This window comes from Neophocaena asiaeorientalis, unplaced genomic scaffold (assembly GCF_003031525.2).
Source record: "Neophocaena asiaeorientalis asiaeorientalis breed wild unplaced genomic scaffold, Neophocaena_asiaeorientalis_V1.1 scaffold449, whole genome shotgun sequence".
Taxonomy (NCBI): domain Eukaryota; kingdom Metazoa; phylum Chordata; class Mammalia; order Artiodactyla; family Phocoenidae; genus Neophocaena; species Neophocaena asiaeorientalis.
The window spans coordinates 225,464-239,734 of NW_020175027.1; the positions used below are offsets into that span (position 1 = coordinate 225,464).

Consider the following 14,271-nt stretch of genomic DNA (forward strand, 5'->3'; position numbering starts at 1 on the left):
AAAAAAGAACATTGGGTCACGGAAGTGAGAACAATTTCTAAACCAGGGGCCACCAGAAGTTATCACTTCTATCACTCACCAGTTATTTTACAAGTGGACAAATCAATTTCTGTGCTTGTGTGTGTTTTTAGAAAGCATCCTAGATATTCTCCCATTAATTATGTGGGTTCAGGACATGTCAATTCTTGTTTCCCAGAGCACAAGAAACCAAATTTAACCCACGTATTGTGTTACACTGGTCTGCACTCGTGTGGTTCCCACAGGGCTGGGCTGGCTCAATAATGTCGACCTCCTTCTGGAAGAACAGAATAGACTTCCTGCCATTTGGACTGTGAAACACAGTCATCCACCAGGAATAAAGGTCAATGTTGCACTTTTGGTCATTACTGAATCATTTGAGATGATCTGCGGTGAGGATGAGAGGAAAATCGAAGGCTGTGAGAACGCTGCAAATGGCTTGACCTCAGACCAATTTCCATCTCCATCTGTCTAATAGACATGTGGATAAAAAGCCTCCCTCCTTCTGGGCTACTCGGCTGTTTTCAAATCCGCAGCACAAGCCAGGAACCAGTTAAACAATACATTAATAAGGGGAAATAACCTTCTAAGCCCCAGACTGACACTTACTCAGGTTTTAGGTCATCAGCTCAAGTTTGGAAAGTAATTTTCCAGTCTGCAAGCAGTACTGCAAAGCAGAAATTTTAACGAATACGGAGAATCATCTGCAGAGCTGGGGCATGTGCCAGAAATCTCCTTATTTGTACATGCAAATATATGCATGCTTACACCTCCACCCCCCCACCAAAAGACATCCACACGATTTCTATTACGTCTGCTAACACACACACAAAGGGCAACAGCAGTTCCAAAAACTGCGCTGCTGCAAAATAAGTCTTTTTTTCCAAGTGTCCAATTAATGCTGCTTAATCCTTATTAAGGCATTTCAATCCTTAAATACAAAATATTCCTGGGAACCCAGAGCCCAATTATCATTTAAGCCATGGAATAAATGTTAATATCCTAACTTTACACTAATACTCCCCTTTACCGGTTAGGCCAAGCTCCTTTTTTGAAGGTAATGGCTGCACCATATATAAGTTGAGGCCCCCACAGTATATCAATGTCAAACAACATCGTGTCAAGCTAAGATTCAATTCAGGTAAGTGCCACTGCCAAATTTTCTTGTTCCCAGACGGGCTTTAAGATTATTTTATTGCTTAAAATTTAATTTGTTCCAACTCGTGTCTCCATGACAACGTTGGCTAACCCTGCAAATCATTTGGGTAATTGGATATCTTATCTTTCTATTGCTCTCAAATCGAATGATTCTGCTAGAATTGTAACAGCCAATCAAATTTACAGTCCTCCTGAGTAATAGACTTGGAAAAGTAGCCACATTCATCTCCTCTTTACAGCCATATTAACCAGTATGCAACACACAGTAGAATCTGGTCTTCAAACTATACTCCAAAGTATAAGTGGTGTCAATACCAATATTCTCACTGTGCAAACTCTACTCAAAAGCCCCCTTTTATACTATTTTAATTTGAGAAGGAACAACTGGTACTCATTCCGTATAAACCTTGATCAATTTCAGTACTTGGAGGGAAACTGACAAGAATAATTCTGCATGCTAATCACAAAAAATAATAAAATAGAAACCACAGCATTTTGGGGTTATTTGCCCTTATGATAAAATCATGACCGAAACAATGGCTGCACAAGATGACAGTAGTACACCAACGCTGATTTGCCTGGGGCTCTTTTAGGCGGGTAAAGCTACATCTGATACACTGTAAGAAATGAGAAGGAATACAGATTTAGCGACCAGTTCAAAAATCTCTGCACCCTTAGAGAAATCCACAGTTGAAATGTGACACCCCCTTATTATTTCATTTAATTCATGAGTATCACAGCATCCAGGGCAGTCAATTATGAAATACAGATTTCTTATAAGATTTCAAAGTCAGCAGTTCTGCTCTTGAGTTAGTGGTATGATTTTGGCCTTTTGGTCAGCTAAAAAGTACAGAAGTTGGACACATTTCAGTGGTCCAATTCCAATCTCCTCGGTAGCTGTGCAAAGAGATTTGCTCCGCGGGAGCTCAGGGCCCAGGCACTGTAAGAGAGCCAGCCGGGTTACAAAAGGAAAAGGCTCTGGAACCCAGGCCAACTGGCAGGCCGAAGGGGTTGTCAAGAACCTCGTGCTTCCCGTACAGACACTCAGAGGACTTCAGGACTCAATCTAAACACAAACAGACGCAACGGGGAGCTTCTCAGCACACCGATGTCAGCAGGCAGCCGAGCTTTTAAGCAAGTGTGAGAGCAGGTATTGGCAGGTATTGTCGACTGTGTCCTCTTTTATCCCAAATACTTACAAAAAGTTGCTACTGCATCATGCTTGGCAATAAGAGTCAACAGCCTAAACTCCCAGTCTGTCTAATCCCAATGGCCCTGGCTTTTCTCCCTCCTGTGTTTTCCCTGCTTCCTCAAATATTAGCACATAAGCAGCAGCTGTGAATTGACAGTCCACAGAAATCTCAAGCCCACGTAGTACCTGGAGAATACTGCAACACAATTATCTACTCAAACTTCTGCACGCGCGTCACAAGTTTTCATAGCCAAAATAAAACTATACGTATGTATACAACATCAAGGCGCACAATTTTTTTCTCCAACAAAGCAACAACTTGGTCATGTAATTCACACACACATACACACACGCACACACCCCTTTTTTTTTCAAGATGACAAAACTCTCTTCAAATTCGAAGTTGGATTTTCCACATTTCATTAAAAATAAAAAAATCAGAAACGCACCTCCCATCCTTTATTTTGCCAAAACTCACTTCAGTAAAATGAACCAAATCCTCTTTGTTGTTCATCCATCCCCTTAAATGAAAAAACTCAACACAAGGCTATTCTCACTGGTAGTTGTATTAACTTAAGGCTGTTGCCTTCCAAGGGTACATTTTGCTGTTTGGCTTAAATAAGGCATCTTAATTCCTCTAGATTCTTTAGACAACAGAGATTGCCAATAGGAACCTAAAAAGAAGTCTCCTTTTGAGCTTAGAGATAAATGCTTCTGATCTGAGAATAAAAAAACTTTGTAATTGAGGAGAAATAATGAAAAGTGAACAGTTCAGATGCAGGAAGGAAGGAAACTGGGCTTGCAAAAACAAGATGGAATCATGGCCTAGAATTCCAAGGGCAGGGTACAGTTTTAAAGGGACAATAATAGATTTAGGTAACAGATTTTGAGAACAGCTGTCCTGAGAGTGCCCAAGTGCCAGACTCCCGCACACAGAAACTCACTCAATCCTGATAACTACCCTATCCAGTAGGTGCTATTGTCATCCCCTAACCGTCTAGCCCAGCGGTCCCCAACCTTTTTGGCAGCAGGGACTGCTACTGTGGAAGACAATTTTTCACAGGCTGGGGGGCGGGCGGGATGATTCAGGTGATAGTGCGAGCGACGGGGAGTGGCAGATGAAGCTTTGCTTCGCTTGCTCCCCCGCCGCTCACCTGCTGCTGTGCGGCCCGGATCCTAACAGACCTCGGACGGCTAATGGACCCCCGTTCTAGCCTGTTCTTTCTTTGTAAGGAGGAGTAATTAGTATCCACGGGAGACTGGAAGGATCTACAGAGAGGTCCTACAGTACAGTTCCTAGGGCACAAGGAGCTCAATGGATGGAGCTATGACTACTTACTCTAATGTCCCAAATAAGCTTACTCTACAATAAACCCAAGAAGCTGACTTTTGAAAGCCAAACTGCTGAAATAGACAACTGTCTGAGAACCGAGCGGGCACCTGTAGCTGTAGGCTGCGCGGGCACTGGACACCCTTCCTCCATCCCGGTGGCCCATCCATTATTCTCTCCATACCAGACCAAGATGCAGATCAATGTTAAGACCCCCCTTTCCTAAACTGAGAGCGACCTTTTTATTTTCACTCACTAATCCATAGAAGCCTTTCAAGTGGCACAAATAAAGGCGGCTGCATTTTGTTCTCTAAATCAATTTTCTCCCCAGCCATCAACTAGATGTTCCTGCACAGAGAAAGAACAGCCCTTCCCTTCTAATTCAAAAATCCATACTGCCATTGCCCTTGCAAACTGCTAAACAAGCAGTATCGGCAAGTCACTTGTGTTCTGTAATATATTTACTGCAAATCCCAATGGCTCGCCTCCTAATGCAGTTTTCTATTGTGTCTGTGCGTGTCAATACACTGGCCGGTCACCTTACTTGTAAGAGGCTCTGCCCGACTGTTTACTCAAGGCATCAAGAGGGCGCCAAGGACAGACAAAGGCTGCGCTCCTGGAGGCCCTAGCCTTGGAGAGCCTCCTCCACATGCTGGGGTCCTCAAAGAGGTTTTGTTTTCTGGTACTTCACACCCCTATACCACCCACGGCCTCTGAGGCCAACCTAAATTCTCCACCAGGACAGCTTCCATCCACACAAAGTTCAAAATCAGAGTCCTTTTGCACAATTACTTCCTGGTTTCCTACCTATAAACACTAAAGCTGTTCCCCCAGTGAATATGCTGATCACATCTTAAAGGGGCGTTATCAAAGGCCAAAAGGTACAAGGGCTTGGGAAGGGGAATCTGGCTTTTCTGTTTAAGTACAAACCTCTGCATTCAGGTGACAGCTGAAAAGCAAGCACCCTGACACCACATAATGGTGCATCATCTAATACAACCATGCCAAAAACAAAAAGGCAAGTTAACGAGGAAAATGTTATAATATGCTATAAACACCTGTTCAGATGGAATTCTTAAAGTGTACCTGGAGAAACTCCCACTTTCATGTGCATCAGTCTCAAATGGAGTTGGCTGCTAAAGAAAGGCTTGAATTATCTATTTATCTTTCGGGGTGAGGGGAGGGCAAACGCTATATGCAAGATACGTGACCGGCAGATATTACAAAAGCGTTACCTTATAGACTCCTGGTATCAAATAGGTGGGTATAATACAGGGTGTTCGCTGTACTCTCTCTCCTTTTCTGTATAGTTGGAATTCTTCATAACAGAAGTGTTTGGGGCGGGGGGAGGGACTCCGTAAAGACTTTTAAGTAAATAATCAGTGGGTATAATCATTATTATTAAGAAACCTGGTGACTAAGTCAAGTCTAATGCCTTGGAGAAGCTTGTAATGCAACTTATCCACAGCTCTATTAGTGGCTGTGGTCACCCTTAGGAGATGAGCAGTGGTTCCCAAGGCGGTGATGCACGCACACATTCAATTCACACGGAAACCCAGGCCTCAGAAACATGCAACTTTTGTTTTCTCTCTCTCTCTTTTTTTTTTTTTTACTACAAACCCAAATATATTACCATAATTAAACTCCCCATTAAGAAGCCTCAGTGGATATTTGACTATAAATCACTTTTCCAAAAGAAAAACAACTGAGCAAAAGTGCCTGGATGAGATTAGAACTGTAATCCGATAAAACATCTAGTGAAACCAAACATTTCATTCTTAATTTTAGCTTAAGGAGCCATACTGGTACTGTAGATCCAAGTTTTTAATCTGGATTCCAAGGACTTGCTGAAAGATCTTAAGATGTCCACAAACAGCCAAAATTGTTGGGCAAAGCTATCTTGTGTATTAAAAGGTGTACTTTTTTTTTTTGCCAAGCAGCTTTCACCTGATTTTCATACGGGTTCAGGATCCAAAACAGTGACAACTACCGCTCTACCTAAGGGGCACATTAAATGCTACTTAAATGCCTATTCGAACTCACTGGGAAGGGAAGATGCAAGTCTCAAATTCAAGCCTCAAGCAGACTGCAACACAGCTGGAATAACAGAAAAAGGCACATAAAAAAACAATACTACAAAAATCAGAGCAACAATAAGCCATGTGACAGCCTCCTGTCGGAGCAGCCACGGAAGACCTTGAAGTAAACAGGCAGTGTTGGTATTTGAACTAGACCTTGAAGGATACTGAAGGAGGCCATGTGAAGTTTGACAAAATAGCCTGGACTTTTAGGAAAACAGAAAAACACAAAACATATTTTAGGTATGAAGGAGGGACCCATCTGGCTGGATTAAAGGGCCTGGAGGGAAGAGTGACAGAGGTAACCAAGTAAGACTGGCAGAGACAATAACCAGAGGCAGATACACAAGGCTGTGAGTGATGGGCAAAGAGGCAATTACCGGAGTGGGAAGTCAAAATCAGAAAAAAACAGGCATACCTAGGAGGCCAAAAGACCCATGCCCCTAAAGGAATTCTGCATTCACCACCTTAAAGGTGTTCCCTTCCAGGGCCAGCGTTCCAAGGCTGTTTAAAATGTGGGCTAGTGGTCTTGACCGTGGAGTGGGGGTGTCCCAGGGGCCACTCTGGACAAGCCAATAGGGAGCACTGAGAATATAAGAACTTTGATTTTAACCCCTTCATTTAAAATTTCCATGTATTATACATGTATACGACATACCAGTACAGTAACATATTTACAGAACTTATAAATTATAAGTAAACAAGTCTGGGGATATGTTTTTAAACTTTTTACTGACAGGCTGCACAAAATACCGCAGACTAATAAGCTAGTTAGATCAGCAATGACACTAATATCAAACCCAGTGCAGTGAATTCCCTGGCTGTCCAGTGGTTAGGGCTCCACACTTTCACTGCTGAGGGCATGGGTTCAATCCCTGGCTGGGGAACTAAGATTCTGTAAGCCGTGCGGTGCAGCCAAAACAAAACAAAACAAACCAAAACAAAGAACCCAGTCTAGTACTACATGTATTTCAGCGGTTTAACAAACTGCATGAGTTGGACACCCAAGTTCAAATGTACCTACATTCTCAAAGACAACTGATTCTGCTTTATCAAGTGAATAATGATTATCTAATGAGTATCTATTGGAAATAGGTGCACTACCCTTCCGGCGTGCACAGCAATGTACACCTACCACACTTAGTAGCAGTTTTTCTCTATTCAGCAGATGAAAAAAAATCGATTCAACGCACAGAATTCTTCTAGCTTATTTTTTCCTTATACCCAAAATACGCTTCACACTACCCTTTTCTCGCGAACATATTTTGTGGTCAAAGATGACTAAGTAGCAAATACTAGAAAAACTAAAAAACTGTGTTTGTTATACTTAGTATGAAAACATGCTGGGGAAGGGGGTAAACAATGTTCTCATGGTTATGACTGTATGTTGCTTCAAAGCAGACAGAATTAGAAACTTAGTAGTTACTAAAAATTGAAATGCAAAATAATGAAATACAGACTTGTGTGAAGTCACAGGTTAAAACTTTTTGTCAACGTTTCTTGGAGTTTCACAAAAAGTGTTATGGTGACTGGGTGATCTATAAACTGAGCAGTTCTGTAATCATGGTGCTTTTTCAAACAATTTTAGATACCATTTTTTTCTTTAACCAAGTGAATGGTAACACATGAATCTCTTATGTTAAAATTTTGGTAATCTTTTTTCATTTTTCTGATCAAACCATGCCTCAGAAAAAAATTAGAAAATCTCTCCCACACCTGAAGGCCCACGCCTACACCCACACCCCCCCACAAACACAGACTCTGCTTCAAACATCAAGCCACGTTCATGGAACAATCCTATGGCACACTTCTCACTACAGAACTCACCAATCCCATTAGCAAACACTATGTTGAAGCTATAAATGCCTAATCTTGTCCAGTAAGCCAACTTCCCAAAACAGCTCTCTAAAGTTTAATTAAAAACCATTACACCAAATATTCCACATTAAAAGTACTAGTCCTGAAAATTTCAATTTTTAAAAACCTGAAGCAACAGTAAGCACCATGGATAGGAAGGGTGGCGGGGGGCACGGGACATGACTGAGTCAATCAAACCTTAATGAGAGTCCCGTCAGTTTCTTAGTTTAATCCACTTCTAGAGACCACAGAAGTTTAATAATAGAAAAGCTGAAGACTTAGATCTAGCGAAACTCAAAATGGTTCCAGGAGCCAGTAACTGAATATATCTTTAGGGTAACTACCACACAACATGATTTATTTAAATATTTGCTAAAGGAACAGATTTTCCTTTCTGTGTTTCTTAATAAACACTATTTGGAGGAACATCTGAAGCCCCCTGGACAGACTCTCCTTAACTGACACACACAAGGTGCTGGGTTCCGAAGCCTGGCGGGGACTCATGCCTCTGGAGGAATGAGTCCCCTCTGGTGAGAGGAGCCCTACTTTAGGGCCTGCCTAGTCTAACCCTTTTTACAGACCGGGGGAAACCAGGGCCAGGCAACTTGTTAATGACTCACCCAGTCACTAATTGAAATCCCTAAATAAGTGACCTTAACCCACTCTATCTTACACCAAGGTAGATCCCAGAGATCAGCGGGACATTCGGGTCTCAGCCCAGCCCTCTGGAGATGGCAGAACAAAGGGGAGGGGAGGGAGGTTCTCTGACCCAACACATGCCTCCCTGGCCTCACCCAACCCTATCACATCCTGTCCTTACATAAAATGCTGACATTTTGTTCCTCATGGGTTTTTTGGCTTTAATTTTGAACTTTAAAAATACTGTTCACCTTGAGTGCTAAACTTTTTGACACCTCCTTTAAACTCTGTGCCAGAGGCAAAGGCCTCACTCACCTCACCCTAGGCCAGGCCCTGGACAGAAATCTGCAACTAGTCCAGCTGTGGAAGGGGTCAGGAGGGCGCTGCTTAAGGAGTGAAGAATCCGCCCCGCTTGCCAATAAAAAACAAAGGCTAATCTTGCACCTCGGAATCTAGGTTCTAAACACAGGGAGCTTTATCTCTTAACTCCTACTTGTAAAGGACAGGCCTGGCTAATGAAATCAAGTGGGAGACCACTCCAACCTTGAAGACAGCTACCTTCTTTGTATTACAAGGTGGGGCTTAACTCTAAGTTCCTATACTCCAGCTGGTCAGTTCCATTCTGAGATACTGACTTAAAAAAAAAAAAAATCTCAAAATGAGAAACTGCAGACTGAAAACCCAATGGTTTAAAAACAGGAATAAAGGTAAAACGTACAAATAGTAAGAGCCACATCTAAGGAATTAACCCACAGGTGAATCCCTAACAGTTCCACCTTAACACTTTTAAAACACTACTAAAGAACAATTTCTTTCTAAAGAGAAACTTTAAAGCACACATCAAAACTGTGAAAGCAGTTTCACTCCAAAATTTATATGGTCTGAGACATTGTGCTTGCTGAACTATCACACAGAGTTTGGAAATGTTCAGCTCTCGCCTGGTTTTTTTTTTCTCTTTCTCCTCTCCTTCCCCACCCCACAATCAGGATTGCAGAATACTTTCCTTTCAGAGCTAGTCCTTTCATTTATTTTTAAATTCTTCCACCACCCTGGAGAGCCCTAAGCACTCACTGCCTGCCTTCAGAAGAACACAGGCACAGAGAGGCAAAGTAAATGATCAAACTCACTGCATCACTGGGGCTCAACCAGAGCCCCGATAACACGTTTCAAATTTTCTTTGGTTCTTCGACTCATTTTAACCTGCGGACAGTACTGCTCAGTTGGTTACAACTTCCTACCTACCCACAGCTGTGGTCCCCACAGACCAGTCAGTACTGCTGATTTTCCTAATTTTTAGAACATGAGGCTCACCCCAAGGTGTCTCACATATGATGAAGTTGATCAAAACAGACAAACACTGAGAACAGGCACGCAGTGGGGTAGACTTGGGTCGCTAAGCACAGGCCCAAGGGTGATTCCACCACTGGCCTCATGCTCCAATGGCAGTGGGGGAGGAGGGAGACAGGGAAGAAGCGCTGAATTGGGACCCAAGTGAGCCAAACTCAAGCTTAAATAGATGCTTGGCCCTGACAAGTCCCAGACTCTGAGCACGCACCCAAAGTTGCAGGCAGAGCCAAACACCTACCTAACACCTACCACCCAATCTACTTCACAGGATGAGGCAAATTGCTTTTGAAAACTAAGTGCTGTACAAATTCACGCCACCAATGACAACTTATGGCACGGCTTCATCAGTGTGCTGAAAAGGTATACAAGTGGGATAAGTCAGGCTTATATAAGTACTTACAGCGCATCTTAGTCCCCAAAATATCAAAGGAGGTAATACCACTCCACGTGACAGAAAAAAAACTTTAAATATCACACTGCCAAACACACTAGGCACAGCCCTCAAACACAATTAGACTCACGTTAACCTGCTACTTTTTCATGTACCCTAACACTGGTGGTATCAGAATCGCTCCATCTTTCATGAAGAGCCTCCACCTCTCTGTATAGAGATATCTAGAGTTTACACGATCTACCTGAAAAGAGGACAGGCAGGAATCTATAAAAGGCTCAAAGGAAAAATATTTTTGTCTTCATGCTACGATTAAAGATTTAAGTATCCATGACCATCCTGATTTCATTGACTTTTCGGTAACCAGCCACAAATAGAAGCAGAGAAAGTGAGGGGAAGGCTTATCAGGAAGTGTTGACACAACATAAACACAGACTGCGGGCACCAAACCAAGTAAGGAAACCACAATTATACCATTCTTGATTTGGACGCACTTCCACTTTAAAACTTCCACACGGAAAAATCGGTGGTGAGATTTGACACTGAAACCTCTCAAACTCACTCCTCCAACAAAGCCGCTGAAAGGTGGGGAGGAGAGCGGTCATCACACTGGAGACAAATCTTAACAACATTAAAGCTCTCTCCGCGGAAAGTTTCCCCATCACTGCATTTTTTTTCAGTAACAAAGATGTTGTCAGAAATGACAATTTTTTCTGTCCCCTGATGATGCCTTGCTAGCATTTGGTTATAAGCCATAAAGCAGGACTAATTTCAGCCTGTCAGGAGTCTCGCTAATGCCCAGTTTCCCCCTAGAGAGAATTCCTGTCAAATCTAATGAGAGCTCCAAAGGCCCTCTCTACAATATAATGAGCACTTAGGCCATGCTGGTGATCAGGCGGCAAAAAGCATCAATTTGAGCCTGGCTACACCCTGGGGGCCAGACGTCACCAGTTTTAATAAGAATTATGATTACTAGCTGCACCAAATGCCTCCTCAGAACTTATTATTAATGTGTGACATTCAGAAGCATGTTTTTCAAATGTAAGGCCACTTTAAACTGAATTACAGCACTGTTCTGCATACCACTCTCGTTAAGGGTCTGTCAGCATTTACAAGATAAACTAAATTTCAGGGGGCTTAATATCCTACTATGAAGAACACAGCGTCTCTCAGCTTTTCACATCTTTCAAATTACTAAGCATATTATTAATGCACACTGGCTCATGGACAGACGATACATACCCACAAATGCCCGATGGAATACAGAAACTCATTAGAAAACTATTTTCACACCATGGGGTTCCCGACCCTCCTCGCCCCTTCTTCCTTCTTCCTACGCGATAAAGAAGAGGTCACTCCACCAAGCAACCTACAGGAACCCAGAAGAATTTCACACCTCCTGTAGCTCCCCCAATAAATCCAGCACCGGCACACATCCCACAGAGGTGGCATTCCCTTGTATGGAGTCGGTGAGGTTATTAAATCCTTTGAGTTCATGAGTTTAAGAGAAAGCTCAATCTCCCCTTACCCTTCCAGAATATTTGTTGGGGGAAAAAAATGTGCCTTTACGGTAACTTAAAAAAAAAAGTGGCAGGTTAGAACTCCTTGACCAAGTCTATTTGTGTAATTAATTTAAATCACCATATATCTCCTAGCTTAATTACTATCAACAAGTTACAATTGCCTCAATCAGGCACTAGCCATTTAAGCACACAGAAACAAAGGCACAAACCCAACATAAACTAGGCTACCAACTTTGCAAATCAGAATAAAATCAGCACTTTTAAAGGCCCAATTACATTGTTAATGAAAGGCCCTGAACTTAACTATCTCCTTCCAAACACATAACTGAGAACAGATCTAAGGTACATGACGATAAATTAACATTATGAAATCTATGATGAATTAAAAATCAAAGAGCGCAGAGTTACAAAAGCAGAATTCAACTCTGAAACACACTTGCTTAATGAAAGTCTTTGAATATAAGGAAGATCTGAAGGCTGAACTAATCAATTTCTCCACCGTGCCCCCGCCGGTCAGCCATGCTCTTTAATTTAATGAAACAAGGGTTTGAGATGAAATAGCACATATACATCAAGTAAGAATTGTATTGTTGCACTTTGAAATGTGTCCAACTGTGCAACTTCATCTGATGATAATTTTTTAAGAGGCAATCGATTTCTAAAAGACTTATTGTACCAGAGTCTTGATGAAAAAGTGAATGTCAGCATATCTCCAAAATACTTACACCCTGCCATTAATGCTTTCTTTGGCAGACAATGACTACTCAATCGAGGGTCCTTTGGGCTGAGCAATCATTTAGCTTTTCTTCTCTTATGAGATCCTTAGTGCCTTGTTCCAGCTCAATACTCTTTTTATACACCATTATAGTAGCCATAAGTGTGAATTTTATGGGAACTTGCAAACTCATAGTCATAGCTCGAGCTTTCCAGTCACTAATCTTTTCATGCTTTTAAAACCACTAGGACTGAAGCAACGCCCAACATATGCTGTGGTCATAAAAGGATGCTTTTTTCACCTCCAAACCTGCATCAACTGAGACATTTTTCAAAAAGATGTTTGCTAATAAGCCACTGATCCTGAGTGTTGCTTTATGCAGCCCCAAAGCATAGGGAGAACTCCATAGTTAGTCATATACCTTGTTTAACCTGAATAAGGACACTCCCAAATACCCTTCTTTCCCACAGAGATTCGCACTTCTTTCCAAATCAGCATAAAAACATTAGCTATTATGAACTTCAGAACTCTACAGGATACACAGATCTTTCAAGAGGAAAATAAATGTATCCAGGCAGAAAAGTCAAGTCAGAGCCTCAATTCCTACCTGCCTATAAACAGGCTCGTTTACACTTCCAAAGTACCTCTCACCTAGTAACTTAAACATTCTATAATGTCAAGCTCCTGCTGCAGAATACTGCCACCAATTTTGCAGGAAGGGAAACCAAGGCTGAAAAATGGCATACAAATCCCCCCCACTCCTGAGGACAAAGCCAGTATAATAAAGTCATGACTTACTTTGCATTTCAATTTGAGATTTTGCTAAAGCTTACCTGTTTATGCATTTCTATGTTTAATCCATATGACATTTCATAATACTGTAAAATAGAAAAAAGAACCAAGCATTTCATTAACTCACATTTTGTAATGCCGAGAACCCATATTTGTTAATATTATGTGAAAAGGAAAAAAGCCTAATCTTTGATACCTACCATCACATAGTGCCTCTGCATTTCTGTCTTTTCACTTGCCAGTTTCTCACATTCCAATTTAAGGCTACGAAAACAAAACAGGCAACTTAATGTAAACATTATGTCACTTGTTTTAACATCTGCCTCACATATTTGCACTTCAAGTAAAAACACAGACCAATTTGGAGAAACCACAAACTATCTAGGTAAACACTCAAAAGCTTTGTCCTTGCATTTAATAGGGAAAAAAGGAATAAGGTGAACAGTACAAGGTATCCCCTCTGCAACTATTCTTTTTCTTCTTGGTGCAGACCTGGTCTCATGCCAAGAACGAAAAAAATCTGTCAAGACCTCTGATCTACTCAGAAGACTGATTTCTCCTCATGGTCATCTGTTCACTCGTACTTGCTTCCCTGCATCAGAGTTTGCGTCCGTGGACTTCACCAAAACCTGGCCTTTGCACAACCTTCAGTCTCAGGCATAGGCCATCTCTGCCAACTCAAATAGTCTCTAGGTTTGAAAACTGTACCTGTAAAGTTACTTCTACAATTGTTGGTCCTTTTAAAAACATTGTTTTTTAATTCCCTGCCAAAACATGTTACATAGCTTCTGCAATTAGGTAGGTTGAAGTCTTCCCTGCTTGGTAAACATAGTGTAGGCAGGTATGCTTCAAGCTCTAGAGATTATTATCTTCAAGTAGACAAAAGGCCAATAATCATAAAGCCTCTGCAAAATAAGAAAATTCACACCCAAGCATCTGTGTTTTTCAAGTGTGACAAAAAATAAAAACTGTCATTACACAGTTATTTCTTCGCTCTAATCAGCTAAAACTTAATAGAAACAGGAGAAGAAACTAACATTTCTAGAAAGTCCACTATGGACAAGGTGCTTTACAAATAGTTTACATTTATAAATTTTCTGAAGCAGCTCTCATTACATGAAGACGCTAAAGCTGAGACGGCTATAAATGTGACTCCAAGCCCTGTCCTACCCAAACCAATCCAGAATGAAGCCAAAGCAGGTGGGCTTCTCCCTACACACATCCACCCCCC

General features: G+C 41.7%; 1 protein-coding gene across 2 annotated transcripts in view; it reads right to left on the bottom strand.

Annotated features, from left to right (window-relative positions):
• Positions 1-14,271, bottom strand: part of LOC112411741 (transducin-like enhancer protein 1) — an 88,722-nt gene that overhangs the window by 71,788 nt on the left and 2,663 nt on the right. For both annotated transcript variants that reach the window (XM_024763031.1, XM_024763032.1), the window contains exons 3-4: positions 13,241-13,304; positions 13,082-13,126 (exon numbers count right to left, since the gene is read on the bottom strand). In XM_024763031.1, coding sequence (XP_024618799.1) covers positions 13,082-13,126; positions 13,241-13,304 — 109 coding nt within the window. The remainder of the gene's footprint in view (positions 1-13,081; positions 13,127-13,240; positions 13,305-14,271) is intronic.